This window comes from Sorex araneus, chromosome X, assembly GCF_027595985.1.
Source record: "Sorex araneus isolate mSorAra2 chromosome X, mSorAra2.pri, whole genome shotgun sequence".
NCBI classification, from domain to species: Eukaryota; Metazoa; Chordata; class Mammalia; order Eulipotyphla; family Soricidae; genus Sorex; species Sorex araneus.
Window position 1 is genome coordinate 183,243,935 of NC_073313.1, and position 24,180 is coordinate 183,268,114.

General features: G+C 46.0%; 1 protein-coding gene across 25 annotated transcripts in view; it reads right to left on the minus strand.

Moving 5' to 3' along the window:
• CLASP1 (cytoplasmic linker associated protein 1) overlaps positions 1–24,180 on the minus strand; it is a 242,752-nt gene that overhangs the window by 193,487 nt on the left and 25,085 nt on the right. For all 25 annotated transcript variants that reach the window (XM_055123331.1, XM_055123325.1, XM_055123330.1 and 22 more), the window contains exon 2: positions 10,704–11,179. In XM_055123331.1, the coding sequence (XP_054979306.1) occupies positions 10,704–10,898 (195 nt within the window). In that variant the 5' untranslated portion in view covers positions 10,899–11,179. The remainder of the gene's footprint in view (positions 1–10,703; positions 11,180–24,180) is intronic.

Consider the following 24,180-nt stretch of genomic DNA (forward strand, 5'->3'; position numbering starts at 1 on the left):
GATGAGGGTCAACTATGACATGCTGAAATCCAAAATTACAAAGGGCTTCTTCCTAAAAGTCTCTACAGTGTGGGAGCAATTGAGGGGAAAATAAAAACAGCTGCAATATATAGGGGGAGGCCACAGTTTGGGAAAATATGAAAGCACCCCCAAAGTACGATTCTAGAACTCTTTTCCACAGAAACCAGGCACAGTAGCTCCCTGTTGTCAGTGTTCCCATTTCCAAATGTGCCCCCCTGTCCTAAGCAGTTGTCATCTCTAGTTTTAGAGATGACAAAAGGAGACAGATCCACTTCCCCAAAATAAAAAGAATAAAGAACTTCATCGGTAAAAAAACATTCTTTTTCCAAGGAACTCAAGATTTCTCTGCAAAATGCAGAAATGATGGTGAGTTCTAGTTGCCTTCTTGTTCTGCCACATTTGGCCTGTTCCTTTGTCAAGGGTAAGTCCTGGGCAGGAAGCAAACAAACATATAACCAATAGGAATAAAGCTGGCTTGTACAGAAATCTAACATTTTTAGGGTCCCGTAATCTTTAAAATAATTATTTATTTCTAAGGTCTTTTATCTGTCTTCTTATTGTTGTCTCCATCTTTCTTTCCTTTTCCTTTCCCTTCCCTCTGTTACGGTGGTAGGGTCACAGCGCTGAGGATCACTGCACCTCACACAGGCAAGGCAGGTCCCCCTCGACCAAAGAACCACACGCCCAGGCCCTAGAAAGACTTTTAACAAATGCCACTGTGTTGTTTTAAATGTTCACCGCGAATATTGGAAATAACGGTGGTGAGAAGGTGCAATGGTGATGGGATTACTGTTGGAATACTGAATGTCTGTGACAAATGATCATGAACAACTTTGTTGAGAAAATAAAGGACCAAAAAAATAAAAGAAAAGAAACAAATAAATAAATGCCCATCACGGGACCCTAGCAGGTAGGGCACTTACTTGATACCTGGCACCTCACATGGTCCCCTGAGCCATCTGAGGAGAGACCCCAGAGCAGAGCCAGGAGTAAGCCCTGAGCACTGCCAGATATGACCAAAACAACAGCAACAGAAAGCCTAAAAATGCCCAACACAATTATACAAAAAACTGAATATAAAACTCAAACATACCCCTGTTCTTTGGAAACTGTCTTTTACTTTGGCAGATATTTTACTTGGAAGTCTAGTATTGAAATGCTTAATTGCATTAAGAAAAAAGTCAGCCCCCCCTTCTGAGCACTCACAGTCCAGTGAGTCTGAGACTCCTCTTCTCAGGACATAAGGAATAACAAGGCCCAAAACAGATGGCCATGGGGTAGCGAAGGGACACGGCCAGAGAGTTAGCCCTTAGGCTATGCTTAGGGTAAACTCGGCACAGGTTCATCTGGTCAGACAGCTTTTTTCCCCTCGTAGAACAAGAAGGCTGGTTTGACTAATGTAAGTTGGTCAAGATCTATCCCAGAGAAGAATAGATCTGGCCCTATGAGAAGAGATCTGAAAAGGGGGTTAGGGGAGAGGGGCAAAGAGAGAACGACTCGTGTCTGAGAACGGGGACCTGGCCCTCACCCAAGAGAGATCTGAAAAACTACTTTCCTTTTTCCAGACACCCCCATCCCCATGGAACCTCCTGCTAATTCCCTTGATATCTACTTCCCCTTCCTTTCTTCCTCCATTTGGAGGAAGAGAAGGAGAGGGTCCCAAACTGGCTTTCATAAAAGTCGCAGTGACGAATAAACATGAAAGGATCAACAACACTAGTTCAAATCCCCGTCATTACTCCAACAGGATACGTAGGATGGGCCTTCCACGGGGCAGGCATGCAGTATGGACACTGAATCAAATCTAGGTCTGTCACGTGCAAGGCAAATGCCCTACCTGCTATACGATCTCTCTGGCCCCACATCCAACTTTGGTCAAGGTGACACAAGAACCTAAAGAGAAGACTGTGCATACAAGAACAAAATGTGTGGGGTCAGGAACACAGCTCAGGAGCAGAACACTTGCCTTTCATGTGTGAGGTCCTGAGTTTGATCCCTCCAAGAAGGGAGAGGAAAAGCGGGGAGAGAGGGAAGAGAGGTAGAGGGGAGAGATTCCACAACCATAGGTAGCAAATCAACCCTGGGCGCTGTTACTTTATGTCTGTAATACTGAGATTACTGCAGTGAATATTCTCCATTGGTGGGAAATTACGCACAGTATTTAGATGCAATGGAGTAACATGTCTACAACTTTATCCTCAATGCACTAACCATAGCAATATGCTTAGAGAGAGAATAGTAACGCATGTGTAAAGTGTTACAATGTGATCTAGATATATAAAAGTTCTTTACATTTAAAAAAAAATCCTGGGCTGGAGAGATAGCACAGCGGGTAGGGCGTTTGCCTTGCACGCAGCCGACCTGGGTTCAGATCCCAGCGTCCCATATGGTCCCCTGAGCACGGCCAGGGGTGGTTCCTGAGTGCAGAGCCAGGAGTAACCCCTGTGCATCGCCAGGTGTGACACAAAAAAGCAAAAAAAAAAAAAAAAAGCTAAAAAAAAATCCTGTAGGTTTGAATTTTATTTTATTTTATTTTATTTTTGCTTTTTGGGTCACACCCAGCGATGCTCAGGGGTTACTCCTGGCTTTGCACTCAGGAATTGCTCCTGGCAGTGCTTGGGGGTCCATATGGGATGCCGGGGATCGAACCCGGGTCGGCCGCGTGCAAGGCAAATGCACTACCTGCTGTGCTATCGCTCCGGCCCCCAGGTTTGAATACTTTCCAAAATAAGAAGCTAGAAAGTATGTAAGATGGGAACTCTACCGAGACCAATCAAATAACTATCTCAATAGAGAGACTTAGGAATCAGAGAGATAATACAGCAGGCAGGGCACTTGCCTTGCACAACCCCCGACCTGGGTTTGATCCCTGGCACCCCATATGGTCTTAAAATCCATGGCTTACTCCTTACTCAGAACCCTGTCTCCTACAGTAAGCATTGATTGTGAAGTACACCCTCCCGCTCTTTCCATCATGCTATGAGAAGCAAACAATAATACGGTTGCAACATTAGGAGACTAGCATTGCTCTGGATTGGAGTTCGCTCTGAAGTTAAGACTATCCAGATTAACATCCTGCCTCTCATACTTTCTATATATGTGACCCTGGGCAAGTTTCTTTATTTCTCTGAGGCAGTTTTACCAGTTGTAAAACGGGAATAATCACAGGGCTTATCATAGAGCACCTACCTAACGATTAAATGAAGCAACAATGTGAAACACTTAGCGGTCTCTGGTAACTGCTTAGTAAACGTAGCTGTTGGTAAATATTAGCTGTCAGGTACTCGTCAACCTCTTTGACTAAATCTCACACGAGCTGTTCTTCTTTCTTACTTTGATATCCAATGTAGTGATTCTTCAAGTACATGTATCCTGTTTAAATGTTTGCTTCCTAAAACAAAGTGAAGTGAGTTTTAAAAGAACAACTGAACCCATCCTAAAACAGGGTCCGTTGTCGCTGGGTTGGCTTTGACTGGTAAGTTGCTTCCCTTGTCTGGGATGAGGCTGAGGTTGTTTGTTTGTTTGTTTGTTCACTGAGGGAGGTAGCGGAGAGGGGAACACCTGGCCATACTCAGGGAAACACATGTGGTGTCAGGATTCAAACCATGGTGTCAGCCACAGCTGCACGAGGCAAGCACCTTAACCTTGATACTCCCTCTAGCCCCTTGACTGTGAGTTTTAAACACACACGGAATCCCTGGCCAGCTACTGCCTTGCTCAGAAATTTTAATAGCTACACAGCTCCAGTATTAGGGATCCGGGCTTAGGAATCCAGTCTGGAGCAATAGCACAGCGGGTGGGGATTTGGCCTTGCACGCAGCTGACCCAAGTTCGATTCCTCCGCCCCTCTTGGAGAGCCCAGCAAGCTACCAAGAGTATTTCGCTGTATAATCAGACCTCATCAGAGATGAGATAAGTCACCAGCTCAAAGGTCTAAGTCGGTGATCTCCAAACACCGGTCTCTGCTCATTGCAACTTTTCTACTTATGACAGAGCAGACTACTATTTTTTGTTGGTTTTTTTCTTTGTTTTATTTTTCCATTTGTTTGGGGACAACACACAGGGCTTGGTGGCCAGAGAGATAGTATAGTGGGAAAGGCGCACAGCTGACTGAAGTTCAATCCCTGTCACCCCATACAGTCCCCCAAACCCTACTAGGAGTGATCCCTGAGCAGCATCGGGTGTCCCCCACCTCACCCAGAGGAAAAAAAAAAAGCAGGGCTTGGGGAGGACCCCTCCTTCAGTGCTCCGAGGAACCATGGGATGCCAGGGCTCAAACCAGGGCTCTGGCACAAACAAAGCCTAAGCTCTGGTCCTCTGAGCCCTCCCCCCAGGCCCAATACCTGTCACTTTCAGTTAAACCCAGGGAAGTTCTGCAGCCAACAGGCACCCCTGCGGGGGAACATGGGGAAAGGTACTGCTCCAGGAAGGACTCGGCGCTTGATGGCAGCATGGAGCGGAGAGCCAGAAAAAGAAACAGAAGTCACTTCATCTGAATCCAATAATCTTTTCTGGCTCTCCTCTCAAGGACACGGGTGGGCGGGGGTGCGAGAGGGAGAACAAGGACAGTGAGAGCCAAGAATAGGGAGATGGGCCGGGAAGGGAGAAGACCTCCCTTCTCTGTCAACACCTTCCCCTGGCGCCCTTCAAGTGCACTTGATCTAGGGCAGGGGCTACCCCGTGCTCTGGACGGGCACATACGGTCCACTGACGGCACCACGCAGGCGGGGAGGAAAAGGAAAGGAAGAAGGGCTGGAGCCTCTGAAACCCATTCCCTTTGGGTCTACCCTCTACTCTGCCCCTCAGCCAAGGCCTCTCCAGCTAAGCAAAGCCTCTAGCGGAAGCTTCCTTCTCTACACCCCAGCACTGGTAAGAGGCTTTGGGGGTAGGATGTTCACCTTGCACGCGGCCGACCCGGGTTCAATTCCTCCATCCCTCTGGGAGAGCCCGGCAAGCTACCAAGAGTATCACACCCACACAGCAGAGCCTGGCAAGCTCCCTGTGGCGTATTTGACATGCCAAAAACAGTAACAAGTCTCACAGTGGAGACGTTACTGGTGCCCACTCGAGCAAAGGACAACGGGATGACAATGACAGTGACAATGACAGCCTTCACTGAGCACTTCCCTACATCACTTCCTTACATCACTGAGCACTTCTCCTACATCAAGGCCCTGCTACCCCCAGTTAGACCTTCAAGACCATTAGGGCAGTGGCAAAGTAAACATTCAAAGTTCAAACCGAGGCATGCACCTTGAAGAGATACATGCTTGGGAAGGAAGTCCTGGGCTTTGGACTTCGACAGCATGAGTCTGCTCATGCCATATCTGGTTACAGCAGGAACCACGCCTGCCTTGCCCTTTACTACAGCGGGTGCAGGACACCTGAGGTCAAGTCCCGTCATCTTTCGTGACTGGCCCCATCACCCACAAGGAGTGGTTTGGTTATTCTGAGCATCAGCATCCTCGGCACCAAGGCAAGTGCGCCGTGGGAAACATCAGGTTTCCAGAGCTTGCTGGGTTGTGGAAGAGTGCCAAGAGGTCTTTGGGGTCACGGCACCTGCTCCCCAGCGGGAAGCTTCGTGCCCACGGAGCACGAGGCCAGGCTGGTGGGAGCTGTGCCGTCTAGCAGAACTCCCCAGAGCCACTGGACAAGCCACACAGGGTGAGTCTCTCTCGGCTCCCTTGGCAGCCCCAAGTACAGTGGCCTCCCAAAGTCAGATCACTCTTGGGGCTGGCGTGATAGCACAGCGAGCAGGGCGTTTGCCTTGCACCGGGTTCGATTCCCAGCATCCCAGATGGCCCCCTGAGCACCGCCAGGAGTAATTCCTGTGTGCAGAGCTAGGAGTAACCCCTGTGCACCACCAGGTGTGACCAAAAAAGCACACACACACACACACAAAAAAAAAACCACCAAAGTCAGATCACTCTCTTCTGTGTCAGGGCCTCACCTGGCAGTGCTCGGGACTTAGTCCTGGCTCTGTGCTCAGAGGTCACTCCTGGTGGTGCTACAGGAGACATAGGGCGTGCAGCGAATCAAACTGGGGTCAGGCATGTGCAAAACAAGTGCCTTAACCCCTGTATGGTCTCTCTAGTACAAAATTTTTAACCCTTGTTTCCTTCCAAACGAGTCACAAATGGGTCCTCTCACTGAGAAAACGTGTTTACACAGAGTAAGTGCTCAAAATTTTAGTGCAGAGGTTAGCAAACCATTGTCCAGGGTCCAACAGGGGCTCTCCACCCACTTCTATAAAAGCTCTGGTGACTCCCTCTTATGAAACAAAAACACTAGCTAGAAACTCAAGAGAAACCTATACTTATAGGCCAGTTTCAAAAGCATTAGTAGAAATTACCTCAGGATGCTGGGTAATCTCAGTGACATATACATAACTCTGGGCTCCCAACAGCCACCTCTCAGGTGGTAAGAAGATTAAATGAGATAAGACCGATTAAATCCCTACCACGGGGCAAGCAGTAAGTGGTAGCTATTAAATTGCAATTAATACCAATACAAATTTGTCTACCACACTGAGAAAGATGCAAGGGTAAAGTAACTCAATCTCCAGACAAATATACTTATTTTGTTTGTTGAGCCACACTCAGGGAGGAGCTTTTCCCAGCTGGGTGTAAAGGGTTGCTTCTGGTAGTGCTCTTAAGAGGGACCACACGGTGTCTGGAATCATATCCAGGGCTCTGGCATCCAAAGCATGTGCTACAGCCCTTTGAACCTACGCCCCACAAACATACTTATAAATAAGACAATGTATTTACTGGGTAAAAGCTGATGCCTCACCCAATGACTGGCATTCATCTATATTCTCTGTTCAGAAAAGGAATATATGCTGGAAAGAGCACAGGGGGTTAAGGAATATACTTGCAGCTGATCCCAGTTTTACTAATCCCTGGCACCACATGGTCCCACAAGCATCACTAAGAACAGAGCCTGGAGCACAAAGCCAGGAGTAGCACAGAGCTACAGAGCATAACCACCCCTCAAAAATAAGAAAAGAAGTAGAAGAGGTTAGGGAGGTAGCGAAATGTGATGGAGTACATGCTTGGCATGCAGAAGGCTCTAAGTGCGATCCCTACACTGCACAACACCCCAAGTACCACCAAGCATGACCCCAGAGCACTGTGCCAGAAGCATCCCCTCCATCAGTATAATGGTGACTCCCCCACCCACCCAAATCCGGAAGAACAGTACCTACACACTATTGCTCAGGGAAACCAAATTATTTCACTTTTTCTCTTCTTTGCTTCTAGATCTTAATTTTAGAAAAGTATTTTGTTTTGTTTGATTGCTTAGTTTGCTGGCTTTAGTTTTGGGGTCACATGCAACAGTGTGCAGGGACTATTTCAAGGCTTGGTGCTCAGGGGGTCTTGGGGCACCTAAGATGGAGCACAGGCCTGCTGCATGCAAAGCATGTGCTATAGCCCACTGGGCTTCTCTCCCGCCCACCAAAGAAATGTGTTTTGTTGTTATTGTTGCTTTGGTTTGGGGCCATGTCCAGTGGTGCTCAGGGCTTATTCCTGGTCCCGGGCTTAGGGATCACTCATGGTGGGGCTCAGGAAACCACATGGAGTGCCGGGGATTGAACCCACGTGCAAGACAAGAGCCCTACCGGCTGCACTATCAGAAAGGTGTCTTTCTAAAAAGTCAAACTTCAAACAAAGCTTGGTTTAATGTAAAATGAATCCTTTGAATACATAATATATAAACATGTCAGATAAAAATCTAAAATTTACCTCAGCCTCAGGCTCTGAATGAGAAATTGTGATCTATGATGGGGGGAGGGGAGGGAGCAGGGGGAGGGAGGTTGGGGAACTCAAAAAAGTTGTTTCCAGATTTCATCATGCTGCCAGAAACACTTGCTGAGCTTAAGTCCAGACATCACATAACCAGAATTTGCTGAGAACCTACTATGTTCCAGCTCAGACAAGAAGGAAGCACTTTGTCACCTGCTTAGCTTATGAACAAGGGGTGGGAGGTGCTCAGCACTGTGTAAGAGGAGGAAGAAGCACCAAACAGGACTATAAGGCAAACATCTGCACTCCAGATGGGCAGAGAGATAAAGTTCAAGGTCAGAGGAAGTCAGGCAAACTGCCTTCTTGTCTTTCCATCACACCAAGAACTGTCTGGGGAATAACTCCACAAAGGGTCATATCTTCAACTTGTTTTTCTCTGTGCCAGAGAAACAAACGCCAGTGAAGAGAAAATGTTCCAATCAGCAAATCAGGATTCCTCTGCACATTGTCACTACTTTCCTATTTTTTTTTTCCTCCTCCCCACCAAATTCTGTGTATCTTATCACTGCACTCTCTAGACTGGACTATCACTATCTCTATTTATTTATTTTTAGTTACTTTGGGAAACATACCCAGCAATGCTCAGGGGTTACTCCTGCCTCTGCACTCAGGAATCACCCCTGGTGGTGTTTGGGAGACCATCTGGGATGCTCGTGTCCGGGGCCTCAGCTGAGCTGGATGGGATACACATTCTCTTACTGAGAGCTGACCATCTCCATGGCCAACAGCATCAGCAGAAGAGCTGATGCTGGGGAGAGGGTAGGAAAACTCATTCTGACCCTAAGCGACTCATTCACCATCCATGTCATCCCTCTGTCTCACAGGAGTCTGCACCTGCTCAAGTAACCTCCTCCTTCACAGGGCCAAAGACTATCCAGGGAGGCCTGACTCATCAGACCAGGAAGTTAGGGAGCTGTAGGGAAAGCACAGCAGGGAGGGTGCTTGCTTGGCACGTGACGGGCCCCGCTTTGATCCCTGGCACCCTGTATGGTCTCCCGAGCCTCACCAGGAGTGATCCCTGAGCACTTCTGGGTGTGCCCCAGAAAACAAAAAATAAAAGTAAGTTAAAAAATCAATGGGGCTGGAGCCATAGCACAGCTGGTTGGGCGTTTGCCTTGCATGCGGCCGACCCAGGTTCGATTCTCAGCATCCCATAGGGTCCCCTGAGCACCGCCAGGAATAATTTCTGCATGCAGGGCCAGGAGTAACCCCTGAGCATTGCCAGGTGTGACTCAAAAGGAAAAAAACAATTAAAAAGACCAAGATGTTAGCATGATTGTGTGATGGAACTCGACTGTCCAATGGGCAAGCAGAGTCCTTCTAGCCACACACAACATGTGCGTCTGCTGAGGAGCCTCTGAGAGAAGTTTCCTTCCCAGTCAATGACACAAGCAGACCCCCTCCTTCCTTGGACGCTGCCTTTACTATTTGGGCCTTATTAGATACGAAGGCAATTGCAGGAAATGGCGAGAGAAGGCAGCAGCAAAGATGCCCGTCGTGCATGCAGTCGATGCAGTGTTCAGTCCACCACACCACACATGATCCCCCAAGCATACCCAGGAGAGAGCCCTGAGGTCTGCCAGGTGTGGCCCAAAACCCATAAATAAATAATTGCAATTTCAGTTATTGGTTACTCTCAGTCATCAGTACCCTAACATGCACACAGAGGCTGATGGCACCATGATATCAACACAGACAAGGTAGCTTTAAAGACCTCAAAAGTGTGGCGCTTTCCTTTCTCCAGCCCCCTTCTTCCCCACCCCCCTCCATCACCTATGCCACACACAAACAGGCAGGTTAACTTCGGATGAATGAATAGAATTAAAGTACAGTTTCACAGATAGGAAGGTTATGTCTTGTTTCCAGTTACAAATGATGTATCAGGACACTAGGCAGCATCCTAAACAAGTATAAAGCTTGCTGATGCTCAGGAGAAACCAAAGTTTCATGTATTTGGAAAACAGTCTATTACATCAAACAAAGAAATCCTTTAAGAGCCAGCTTACAAGTGCAAATCAATCTCAGAATACCGGATCAATGAGGAGCAACACAAAAAAATTGTGTCTCTGTAAGTGCCTCTCACAATGTGTCCAGTCTCCATCAGCTGTCATACAAATGTCCCACTCTGCCTTCCAGCTCAACTTTGCTCCCCACGGGCCCCTCTTGGCATATATAAACTAAGGGGAAGGAGGGGGAGGAGAGAAAAGACACACTTCAGCATTTCAAGTTAAGTACAGCTTTTATTCATGAAATTTTTATTCATGAAACTTAATCCATCTTCACAACTCATTTGGGTCAAAAGGGCTCCCCCTGGTCCCTCCCAATCTCCCAAGCTTTATGACCAGGTTTGAGCTTTAAAACCCAAAGGATGTCCTCTAGTCCAGACCTTACATGCTGGTCACAAGAGCCCTGAACAACCCGTGTTTTTCTGGCCAGACACCTGGGCACTCCAAAGAACAGTGATCTGAAGGTAAAAGACCACACCTTTCATTGCCAGTTCATCCCCGAGAGCAAAAATCAGTGAAGACACTTGCTATTCTTCAAGGGTCACCACCAAGGTCTTATGGCCCCTTTGCTTCAAGACACAATCATTTACTTTAAAACCTCAAGGAGGGATGCTTGTAAACTTTCCAACACAAAAGCCTCTCTTTATTTGTTCACTTGTCCTTCTCTTGGGATTTTGTTCATCTCCAAGAAAAATCAAAGAAACCTCAACTTGCCCTAGAATGGAAAAGTCCTAATGCCACAGTCTGAGTGTCTCACTGGAAGCCAAGGCATGATGCTGACTGCTCACAAAGCATCTTTTCCCCCTAAGGACCAACTGTGATCCCAGGCGGCCCAGTCACTGCTAAGAGCGCCTTCCAAAGCACAGCTTACCTTGTAATTGCTAGAGTTCACCCAAGAGGTAGCAAGTCCATCCACAAGCTTATCTAACATGGTCTGGTCATGCTCAAGGTCAGCGGACTTCTGTTTGTCTGAGAAATAGTCTATAAGTTCCTGGCCGACCTGCAGCCGCTTCCCCACATCCTTCTGCAACACCTGTGCCAGGCAGGACTCCATGCGAGGTTCCATGGTGAAATTCAAATCCAGAGCCAGCGAGAGCTAGAGGGCAGTCAGGGTGACACCCTCCCAGCACACCCGGGAGGTTGCCTCTTTGTTTGCTGAAGGTTACTAGGAGTCTGTGTTTCAAAGATGCAATCCGGGGAATGGCAACAATGCACCATGTGTGTCTGAGGAGCAGCTGGTAGGATATTAAAAGTCCAATTTAAATAACTAGTAGGAGATAAAGGAGCGCGTGGCAGAGCGATGTTCTACTAGTGGCTCTGAAATACTTCATAATTCAGCAGTCCATTCTGAAAAAGAGAGAGAGAGAGTGAGAGAAGTGGACGACAAATCAGGACAGAAAACAGAATATTCAAATGTTATAAAACACCAAATCAGTGACAGAGTGGCACACATTGCAGCATCATTTACAATCACACGCAGAGGGAGAAGCATGAATACTTGGCAACCATACCAGAATAACATAATTATTATTTTTATCAGGAAGAACATCAGAGCCCAAAGTAAAGAGTCAATGAGCTACACAGTTGGTGGGTTGATGTTTTTCACAATTTTCCAGCTTGTAAATGTACCAGTCAGAAAAGCCATCTTCTGCTTTAGTTTGCATATTTATTTGTAGCTTACATTTTGCTTCCCACCGAAACCCAGACACCCCTCTGAATCACTGTAGGCACTGTAGCTTATGCGTTCTCAGATTTCTAAAAAGAAAAAATAACACACACACACACACACACACACACACACACACACACACACACACCACTATTGACTCAAGTGGCTTGGCTGGTTATACTAACTAGAGTCAAAGGCATCGCCCACATTAGATTTTTTGTTCAGCAGATGAGCAATTGAGTGAGCTGGAGCCCCGTCTCCCCACTCCCTCAACAAAGAGTTGGAAAGAGAAAAGCAGACGGGTTCCCATTCTGATCTGTCACTGACACAGTATTCTCGACTGACATCACACCATTTGGGCTTCCGAAAATAAAGAGATCTCAAAACCACACTGGGGGAAATTATTCTCATCAAACAAACTGAACATGCTGACCCAGCTAACCTTTAACTTGCCAAAGCAATTTGCACACATTTCTTTCTTTCTTCAATTTCTTTTACTGGATTAAATGGAAATAGTCATCTCTGCAACAATAAACCACAACTCTCAAGGGATCCAGCAGGTAACTCTGCATTTATAAACTAAGAAAATGTCAGTTATTTTGAAGGGAATCGTATTTAGTCTAGGCAGAGCAATTCTTTCCTTTTTTTTTTTTAACATGATCCCACCCTTATTTTCAGCATAAAAAGAAGCATGCTCTATCAAGCTCTAGAATCTGAGATGTTGCGTACCAACAGGAACCATGTAATGACGAAACACTCCTTCAAAGCCCTTTTATCTTCTTTAACAAGGCAGGAACTGGGCAGTCTTCAGAAAGACTAAGATGGGAATGAAGGGTGGCACCAGCTATTCGCCCTTCATTCCCATTGTCAGTCCAAGCATATGGATCTCCAGGGAGATTGCTCAATGGGCTGAGCACATGCAAAGCATTCGGGAGGCCCAGATCCAGTCCCCAGCACCGCAGAGTTCCCTGAGCACTGCCAAGAGCAACATTGAGCACAGAGACTGGAGTAGTCCCGCGCACCTCCAAGGATAGCCTTCACGCAAAATAAAACTGGAGAGAATAAATATGATTATCTCCAGCTCCTGAGCAGGATCACATGTTAGATTAAATAACATACCAATGATACAGTGGGGGGGGGGGAGAGAATCATTCTTTCTGGGCCAATATTAGTGCAAGAGGCAGAGACCAAACAAGCTATGTTAAAAAATGGTGATCAATTCTTCATGGCTCCTCTCCACCACGGCAGTGGCCCCAGTCTGATCCCAGGGGACCCTCTAACTTGCTCTGAGCAGTGGGGAACAAGCAACTGCAAAGCAGAGACCTGAGAGCCAGCAATGGTGCTCACCCTCCGAGAACAGTGCTTAGGAACTGCCTTGCTGTAAGTCTGGTCCCCAGAGGTAGGGAGGGGAAAGAAGCCAAGTGAGGGAGAAGTAGCACGTTCCTACCGACAACAGCAGCTACAAGACCTGGGAGTGATGCCACAGGAGACCACCCACCCTGACAACAGTGACACGACCAAGCCTAAAGAGACCATGAGAAGCCCAGTCAAAAAAACTGGGTTCTGAGAACAGCTTTCATTGTTGTCTCAAAGTCCTCAGATGTATGGTACTTTGTTGTACATCAAACAGACACACTCCTTCCCCTAAACCGCTCTCATTCCCAATGAAAAGAACCTCCCCTATCAGTAATGTCAATAATGATGACACTGCCACTTTAAATACCTATATGAGGGGCTGGAGTGATAGCACAGTGGGTAGGGAGTTTGCCTTGCAGGCAGCGGACCCGGGTTCAATTCCCAGCATCCCATATGGTACCTTCAAGCACCGTCAGGAGTAATTCCTGAATGCAGAACCAGGAGTAACCCCTATGCATCACTGGGTGTCACCCAAAAAGCAAATAAATAAATAAATAAATAAATACCTACATGTGGTAGCTAGTTCTATACAAGAAAATTTATAGACAAGAACTCTCCAACCAGCTCTCTTAAATTGGCACTAGCCCCCCTCTTTCACAAAGGAAATGTAAAGTAGTAAAATGAAAATGTGAAATAAGTTATTTACAATTCAATTTTACAATTGAAAAAGTAAAGGAAGGGTAAATAATTTCCCAAGTTTGCAGAACCAATAAACTTTCTTTTCCCACAGCTGAGACAGAGAAGGGAACACCAGGTAAAGGATATTGGGAGGACCCATTCAGGTGGAAAGATGAGTGCTGAAAGTAGACTGTAGACCGAACACCATGGCCACTCAATACCTCTACTGCAAACCACAATGCCCAAAAGGAGAGAGAATAAAAGGGAATGCCCTGCTGCTCAGGCATGGTGGGGTGGTGGGGGTTGGGGTGGGGGTGGTGGGAGGGATACTGGGAACATTGGTGGAGGAGAATGGGCACTGGTGGAAGGATGGGTAAACAATCACTGTATGACTGAAATGCAAACATGAAAGTTCATAAGTTTGTAACTGTACCTCCCTAATAATAAAAAGAATTTTAAAATAAATAAATAAATGCAATGTTACTGTGAAAACAAACAAACAAACAAATAAATAAACTTTCTTTTCTCACCTTCCAGTCCTTGGTATATAACCCTGGCCCAGTTCTGTTCTTGGGGAAAGAAGGTCAGTGCTCATGCTTGGCTCAGGAGCAACAGGGCAAAGAGCAAAGTGGCCACTCCTTATGGGAACACTGGGAATGAATGACCTCACTCAAGTCAGCTCTGATAGGGTTTTTAAAAGAGCAACTGAAACTGTCAGATTTCTAACAAATAAGCATGTTCTTGTTGAAAGCAATTATGCATACAGGTTTATTAACCTCAAACCAGGTCACAAAATCCACAGGAAAAAAAAGACACTGGAAGTCCCTAGGCATTAAGCAGACCAGGTCTTTTTATATTCTTAATTAAAAAAAAGAAAAGTTACTGGAAATTTTGACCATTTCCCACCTCTACTATCATAGGTGTTCAAGGACTATCAATTCCGAAGTTCAAATCCACAAAGCACAGAAGTGTAGCAGCCACCCCATTTCCTGACCTAACAGCAAATACTGTCACTAGCTTCCTGTATATTCTTTGGAGCTATTTTTGACTCCCCAGGCCAAAAAAAAAAAAAAGATATACAGTCCTCTCCATTTGTCCCCATGAAGATTTTTTAGCAATTACAATTCAATCATAAAATGATAAAAGCCAATCATAAAATGATAGAGAGGTAGGACAGTGGGTAGGGTACTTGCCTCGCATGTGGCTGACTGGGGTTTGACCCCCAACACCCTACATATAATGGTCCCTAGAGCCTGTCAGGAGTGATCCTTAAGTGAGAGCTAGGAGTAAGCCTTGAGCACTGCTAGGCAGGTGTAGTCAAAAAACTTTTTAAAATAAAATTGCTATTAACAAATAAAAGCAGGGCTGGGCTGGAGCAATAGCACAGCAGGTAGGGCTTTTGCCTTGCATGCGGCCAACCCGGGTTTGATTCCTCCATCCCTCTCAGAGAGCCCAGCAAGCTACTGAGAATATCCCGCCTGCACGGCAGAGCCTGGCAAGCTACCTGTAGCATATTCAATATGCCAAAAACAGTAACAACAAGTCTCATAATGGAGACATTACTTGTGCCTGCTCGAGCAAATCGATGAACAACGGGACAACAGTGCTAAAAACAGGGACTAAGAGATAGTGTAGGAGTTAAGTGCTTGCACTGCATGCGGCTGATCCTGATTTGATCACCAGCACTGCATAAACACTGCCCAGAGTAACGCCTGGGCCCAGATCGACACTTCAGCCAAGAGCGAGAACAAGCCCCTAGCACCACTGGGTGTGGCCAAAGCAGAAAAAGATAAAAACAAATTTTAAAATATAGGCAAAAACATCATAAAGCATTAAATTATATGAAAATGTTAGGGACAGGAAACTCACTCAACAGTAAGAGGACAAACTTTGTATGCTGGAGCTCTGAGTATGACCCCCAGCACCATACAATCTTCCAAGCCATCGCCAAGAGCATCACCAAGTACTGAACTGGGAGTAGCCCCCGAGCACCTCCAGGTGTGGCCCAAAACACCTGACCCAAAGTAAAAACGAAAGATACATTAGAAGCCAGAGAAATAGCTCTGATGAGAGAAAAGATGCTCATCATCATTAGTTGGTAAGCGAAATGCAAATCAAAACCAAAATGAGATTATCGCCTCTAACTTGTTAGAATGGCAGTTACTACCAAGATAAGGGTGCTGGAGAGACAGTACGGCTGGAAGGGTGCTTGCGTTGCCTGTGGCTGAGCTGGGTTAGACTTCTGGCATTCTGTATGGTCTCCTAGCCCCCCAGAGAAGGCTGTAGGAGATGCATCCAACAGCGAAAACAGAGTTTGATCTCTGGCCCCACATGGTCGCCCGAGCAGCAAACTTTAAAAATCAACAAGATGTAACACTTGGAAGAGGAGGGAGACCCTCTCTATCCACCCACATCCTGCCCAGGCTCTCTACCAAGGAAGACTACACAAAGAAAACTGCAGTCGGAAGTTAATCTGGAGTCTGCTTGGAAATCATAAATGATGCCGCAATGAACACAGAGCTGCACATAACCTCAGTGTTTTCATCTCCTTTGGATAAATACACAGCAGTGGAGTTGCTAGGCCATCCTACTCTGTTTTTAAGTCTGCGTGAGCACCGTGCTGTTTTCCCTGGTGGCTGTATCAGTGTACATGCCCAACAGTACTCAAGGGTTCCCTCTTCCACCTCTTTGCCATCATTTGTTGGTGGAGGTGGTAACAGTTGTTTGGGGTTTTTTAAATATTTTTTAATTGAATCACCATGAGATACAGTTACAAAGCTTTAATGATCGGGTTTCAGTCATACAATGATTGAACACCCATCCACAGCTGCATATTTCCCACCACCAATATCCCCAGTATCACCTCACCCTTCCCCTACCAGGGAAGACAATTTCCTTCTTTCTCTCCACTTTTGGGCATTATGGTTTGCAATACAGACACTGAGAGGCCATCATGTTTGATCCTTTACCTACTTTCAGCGGTGGTGGCAGTTTGAGGGCCAGACCAGCAATGTTTGGGGGCTACTCAAAGCTCAGTAAGTGGTGGTGAGCCCCAGCAGTACTCAGGGACCATATATATGATGTCAGGGATCCTAGGTCTGTTTTTTCTTCAATTGAATCACTGTGAGCTACAATTACAAAGCTTTCATGATTGAGTCTCAGTCATACAACGATCAAACACCCATCCCTCCACCAGTGTACATTTTCCACCACCAATGTCCCCAGGATCCTAGGTCTTGTATGTAAAGCATGTGCTCCAGTTCTCTAAACCATCTCCTCAGCCCCATCACTTTTTTGTTTGTAATTCTTTTGGGGCCATGCTGGGTAGTGCTAAGGAATAACTCCTGTTGGGGCTAGGGAGACCCTACAGAATGCCAAGGATCTAACCCAGGTCAGCCACATGCAAAGCAACCAGCACTCAGCCCTTCCATTCTCCAACACCAACATTCTCTATCCCAGCTATAAAGATTAGGCCCCACCTACATTTCTTCATCATCTTGATGGTTAGGGGCAAAACAATAAAAGTGTGAGACAATGATCCTAGTCATTCTCCTTTATAGCATCCTAGAAAGTAGAAATTATCAGAGCAAACTTTACATGAACAATAGACTAACTGCTGCAGGGCAACAGGAAGAGATTTAAAAGTAACAGCTTTCATAAGAATGAAAAATAAAGAGTAAGAGAGCCTGATATAATGATGAGTTGAGAATGCTGCCTCTAGTACTGACTTGCGGCTTCCTGAGTGACACTGAGGAGAATACTGACACATTAATTAAAATTAAGGCGAGAAAAGGGCCTGCACGGGACTTTTTTCTTTTTTTTTTTACTTTTGCTTTTTGGATCACACCCGGCGGTGCACAGGTGTTACTCCTGGTTCATGCACTCAGGAATTACTCCTGGTGGTGGCTCAGGGGACCATATGGGATACTAGGAATTGAACCTGGGTTGGCCGCGTGCAAGGCAAATGCCCTACCCACTCTGCTATCGCTCCAGCCTGCACGGGACATTTTTAATAACAGCTCCTATCTCTGTATTCCTTCACTTGTCATAATTCTATAACACATACAAAACTACAGCGGTACATTAACAACTGAGGACAGGTGGACGGGGTTGGAGAGAGAACCACAAACTCGGTAACCTCTTAATCTGCTGTACACTTCTCCAAAGAGAAACTAAATATAGAGTCATTTTTCCTTCGTGGCTTAGAGCAACAGGAGTTTCTATTTCTCGGCAGGCTGGGGGTTGGCTGCGCTGAGGGTGGGCGCTCTGCTAACCTCACCAGCCACTGCCCACACAGCTGAGAGCTGGAGCATCTGCCATGGCATCACTCACATGTCTGAGGTTGGTGGCTGGCTGCACCTTTGTCACATGTGATCTCTAACCACTGGGTGTGCAAGTCAGCGGTTCCTTATCTCATTGACATTGCCTTTGCTCTTTCTTGATCCAAGCCCAAGTTCTCACCTCCCTCATTGGCTTATGCATTTATGCTATTTTTCCCCTTTCAGTCCGATTAAGACAGAGTTCAGGCTTATTTATGCAGTTTTGATTTTGCTACTCCAGGCTCCTTTGATCCATCCCCTCTTTCAATTATTAGTGCCACTGCCTGCAGCGATGGGGGTAAAGCTGTTAGACTGCTCTGAGTCCGGGGGCCCGAACATTCAAGTCGGTTCTGCAATTTCTGGCATTTCTTCCGGTCAAAGCAAGTCAGCTCGGGGCTGGAGCAATAGCACAGTGGGTAGGGCATTTGCCTTGCACTCGGCCAACCCGGGTTCAATTCCAGCATCCCACATTGTCCCCCGAGCACTGCCAGGAGTTATTCCTGAGTGTAGAGCCAGGAGTTAACCCCTGTGCATCGCCAGGTGTTACCCAAAAAGGAAACAAAAAAGCAAGTCAGCTCCTATTAAAAGTATGATGAGGAGACTGGAGATAAGACTCAGGTGGTAAAGTGCATGCCTACTAGGCACAAGGCCCTGAGCTGAAACTGGGCACCATTGGCCCAACTCTCACACCACCAGGAGTGACCTAGTGGCCCATAAGCATGCACTGATATGGGCGCAGGCCCTAAGCAGCCCTGGTGTGGCTCCAATTATAAAGACAAGTATGAGGAGATGGATACTGCCAATAAGAGAGGAAACAACATTGTGACTGTGGTTTTAAATCTAACACACATTTCCAACAGATACTTGCAGAATTAAGAAAACTGTCAATGTAAGAATCCAACAAACATAGGACGCATAATAAACAAATTTCCCAAGTAGAGAGGTGTACCTTACAAATAAGGAATATGCTAACAGAGAAGGGATTGGTCAGGTCAGCCAGAAGCTGTATAACAGATTCAGCTTGAGCCTTGTCTTCAAATGTAGATGGGGTGTGCTTATTAGGGCTTACTAGTAGATGGGGAAGCTATAAGCAAATGAGAGAAACTGGAACTTACGCGTGGTCATAGGTAAAACTTGAGGCAGTGACAATGAGATACCTGTAAATTAGGCATTATCACTCCCGTTTTGAATAAAACACAATGAAGTTACAAATAACCTTTTTGAAAAAAGAATTTTGACAGGGTTTTAAAGAGAATCACTATTAGATCATAATTCAAAATTAGATCTTTCTAGGCACCCAAGTCTACTCAACTCAGCCATGAAAGAGATGAAATCTTGCATTTCGCTTTAATTTGAATGGAATTGGAGGGTCACGCTAAGAGAAACACCTCAGAAAGATAAAGACAAATACTAAATGATCTCATAGTTGGGGTACAAAGAAACAAAGCAAGGGATTAGACATCAGGCAATGAAAACTGAGATACTGTTAAGTGCACTGAGAAATGAGACTGCCAAAGTGAGGTGGGGGAAAGAATGGACTTAGGGACAATAGTGTAGGGACACAGGTACTCCTGGTAGTGGGTATGGCACAGCGCGCATATCTTAAGGTAAAGACACACAGGCACGCATGTGCAAGCGTGCCCCCAACACACGCACTTGCACGCACTGTCTTTTAAAATGATCATCTCAAACTTCAAAAAGCCCCTAAACAATCACACAAGGCAGGTGATTTACTTAAAGTCTTCATTTAAACCCCAGGTGCTTTATTATTATTAAACAGTAATACTACCATCATGACACCTTGATTTTTTTTTTTTTAATTGCAGGGCTAGAAATGCACAGAGCTGCAAGAGTATGCAGAGAAGTCGGAAAGCAGAGGCTTGGGGAGGTTCTGTAGGTGGCAAAGAAAGGGATGTAAAATGGTGCCAGAGGGCGTCCAGCAGTGATTCACCGAGAGCTGCAAGGAGGAGGTACGAGGTGAATGCGAGGCGGTATCCACTCCTCGGCCTGCAAATTGAGACTCTGGCCTCCCTCTCTCCTTCTGATAGCCAAGTTTCTTAGTGGCTTCAACGTCCACAGGGCTGACACCATCCTCTCCTGTCCCCCTCCTCAGATCTCTAGCCCACAGCAGCCAGTTGCCAGGCCTGATCTCTCCCGCCCGGCTCTCTCCACTCCTCAGTGTACTCTGCAGTCTACTTTCCTGCCACACGGCCCATCCTCCCTGCTCTGTGTTCAAGCACCTTCCTGAGTCTCCTACTCCTTCCTTATTTCACTTTCCTTTCAGTCCGGGTTGGAGTCTCCAGGACTATGAGCCAGCTCAAGTGACTTGGGCGAAGGCAGCTGATAGGGTGTGTCTTCACCAGAGGTTTAGAACACTGTCTACAGACTTGATCTTATTACTTAAAATGTTTTTTGGCCATGTCTGCTTGTGCTCAGAGCTATGTTCTAATATGGCTCTTGATGGGGGAAGAGGGGTAAGGCCGGAGCTGAGGCTGGTAGAAGAATCATTTCATGGGGACCCCATGTTTAGCCAAAGATAAAACCCAGGATTCCCACATGCAGATGAAGACACACCTGCCTAATCAGCTGCCTTCACCATGCCTGTGCAAAGTCATCACGGTAGAGAAGACACATGTGCATGCATTCACATGTGTGCCCCCCAACTCACGCCTTTGTGTGTGCTGCCTTTTAAACTGATCTCCTCAAACTTTAAAAAGACCTTGAACACAGGCGTGCAAGGCAGGTGCTTCACTGCTGAGTCACATCCTCATCCTCCCCAAAACATCCAGGACAATTTCTAACTTATTCAAAATTAGAATAAGTTTAAGTCTATATTTTTGGGGGGAGAGGGGTGAGAAACATTTGTAGTAAAATAATTAAACAAATTTGATATGGAGTTATATTAAATTATAAATGTACATAATTTATATGCTATTAACGTTTGAATAGTAACTTTTTTTTATTTTTTTGGCTTTTCTTTGGGTCACACCCGATGATGCACAGGGGTCACTCCTTGCTTTGCACTCAGGAATTACTCCTGGTGGTGCACAGGGGACCATATGAGATTCTGGGAATCAAACCTGGGTTGGCCGCATGCAAGGCAAACGCCCTACCTGATATGCTATCACTCGCAGGTAAGGTGTGCCTTGCACACAGCCAACCCGGGTTCAATTCCTCCGTCCCTCTCGGAGAGTCCGGCAAACTACCAAGAGTATTCTGCCCGCACAGCAGAGCCTGGTAAACTATCTGTGGCGTATCCAAAATGCCAAACCAGTACCAAGTCTCACAATGAAGACGTTACTGGTGCCCGCTCGAGCAAATCAATGAACAACAGGACGGCAATGCTACAGTGCTACATGCTGTTAACATGTGGGGGGAATGATAGAAATGTCTGGGGCCAGGGCTCTTCCCAAGCAGCAGAGCACTTGCCTTGCCGGTGTGAAACTGTGGATTCAAATCCCAGCACTGCCCAAAAAAAAGTAAAAAGAAGAAGACAGTGACAACAATGAAGTCCATAAAGCATTAAAATGCAATCTCTGAGTATAAAATCTCTCCTCTTAATTTCTTCTACCTTCCAAATTTTCCAAAAAGAGAAGATAAAGACGCTTTAACTCTCAAGATAGAAAAGCAACTATTTAATACCAATTTTTATTTATTTTAGAAATATTAAACCAAAGCTGAACACAATGACCTCTCACTGTATTCAGCGTTGACTTATCACCTCCCACTGCAAAATATCTAGCACACAGACAAGACTCAGGTCAAAGTCAGCACACCCAACTGTTACACTGCAGGACCCCAATTAGGAGAGAACAGCAACTTCTTAGATTACAGCTATCTAGGATGGTTCTTGGTGGAGACAAGAGGCCTCAGCAGATGGGGCTAGAGTGATAGTATAGCAGGTAGGCCCCCGTCCCTCCCCACTAAAATAATTTTTTCTAAGAGACCTCAGCAAAGATTTAAAAAAAAAAACCTAAGTAGGTTCAAGAGAACCTCATTACAGACAAGGTGTGATCAACATGCTGGCTCAAATAGAATGAGGCCGTTACACTCTTAGTCACTCTGTATTTTTTAAAGTATCATTTATAGTTTCACGGCGCTGCTCCCCCACGTATTCTGGGTGTTGGGGGGGGAGCATACTCGGCTGTGCTTAGGGCTTACTCCTGGCAGGGCTCGAGAGGGAACACATGTGGTGCCAGGGATCAAGCGTGCAAGGCAAATGCCCTATACACTAGTATTTCACTCCTACCCTCGCACCCCTTTTTTTTATTTCCCACTCACATACCCTAAATAATTCTTTTTTTTTTTTTACAGTCCACTAACTTTATTTTTTTTTAAATGTTAGCATATTTTTTTATTAGTTTATTTTTAATTAGAGAGTCATCGTGAGGGTACAGTTACAGAACCATACATCTTTGTGCTCATGCTTCCCCCATACAAAGTTCAATAACCCATCCCTTCACCAGTGCCCATTCTCCACCACCCGTAAACCCAACATCCCTCCCCCCCTCCCCAGACCCGTCTCCCCCCACCCCACCCTGCCACTGTGGCAGGGAATTCCCTTTTGTTCTCTCTCTCGGATTAGGTGTTGTGGTTTGCAATAGAGGTGTTGAGTGGCCATTGTGTTCAGTCTCTAGTCTGTATTCCACCCGCCTCACCCTTCCCCCACATGTCCTCCAACCACATTTTACTTGGTGGTCCCTTCCCTGAGTTACCCAGAATGAGAGACCAGCCTCCAAGCCATGGAAATATTCTCCTGGTACTTATTTCTACTATTCTTGGGCGTTAGTCTTATAGTCTATTATTCTATATTCCACAGATGAGTGCAATCTTTCTATGTCTGTCTCTCTCTTTCTGACTCATTTCACTTAGCATGATACTTTCCATGTTGATCCACTTATATGCAAACGTCATGACCTCATTTTTTCTAACAGCTGCATAGTATTCCATTGTATAGATGTACCAGAGTTTCTTCAACCAGTCATCTGTTCTAGGGCACTCGGGTTTTTTCCAGATTCTGGCTATTGTAAACAGTGCTGCGGTGAACATATAAGTGCATATGTCACTCCGACTATACTTTTTGGCTTTTCTGGGATATATTCCCAGCAGTGGTATTGCTGGGTCAAATGGGAGCTCAACCTCTAGTTTTTTGAGAATCGTCCATACTGTTTTCCAAAAGGGCTGAACTAGCCGGCATTCCCACCAGCAGTGTAGAAGGGTCCCTTTCTCCCCACATCCTCTCCAACAGCGGTTGCTTTTGTTCTTTCGGATGTGTGCTAGTCTCTGTGGTGTGAGGTGGTATCTCATGGTTGTTTTGATCTGCATCTCTCTGACGACTAGTGATGTAGAGCACTTTTTCATGTTCCTTTTGGCCATTCGTATCTCTTCCTTGGTAAAGTTTCTGTTCATTTCTTCGCCCCATTTTTTGATGGGGTTGGATGTTTTCTTCTTGTAGAGTTCAACCAGTGCTTTATATACCCTTGATATCAACCCCTTATCTGATGGGTATTGTGTAAATATCCTTTCCCATTCTGTAGATAGTCTTTGTATTCTGGTCACTGTATCTTTTGCGGTGCAGAAGCTTTACCCTAAATAATTCTTTACAATTAATATTTATCAACAGCTTTATTGAGATATAATTCACATAGCACCCTTTTAAAATATACATAGTTCTGAAGCCAGGGAATATGCCAGTGAGTAAATTACTTGCCTTGCATTCACCCAAAGTGGGTTCATTCACAGGCACCCTGTGATCCCCCGAACCCAACCAGGAGTGACGCCTGAGCACAGAGCTAGGAGTGCGCACTGAACAGAGGAGTGGCTGGCCCCCAAACAAACAAACAAAAGTATATATAACTTTAAGTTGACAGGGAATGGCTGAGTGGCACAGAACACCTGCTCTGCAAGCGTAAGCCTCTGAGTTAAATCTGGGTGCCACTACATGTGCCAAGCATGATCCTGGCAGCTTTGTTATCTGTGATCCATGGCACACAAATAATTTCCAGCTGCCCTGCAGCCAAGGCCTATAAGCGCCACAAGCAAAAGCATGCAAGCCTTGGAGAGCACCACAAAAAGATGCGCCAAAACCATGGCCAAGAGGCACAGTCCTTGGCAAGTAACAAGCCCAAGGATGCAAGCCTCCCCAAGCATTGTGGCCAAGTGTGCAAACACCAAGACCTCATGTGCAAACCCCAGTGATCAGCATACTCACCTATCTGTGCAATGGGGAGGGGGCGGGGGTGTCTCAGCCCACACCCTACAGTGCTCAAGTGCTCAAGTACTCCTGGCTCTGTGCTCAAGGATCACTCCTGTTGGGGCTCGGGGGA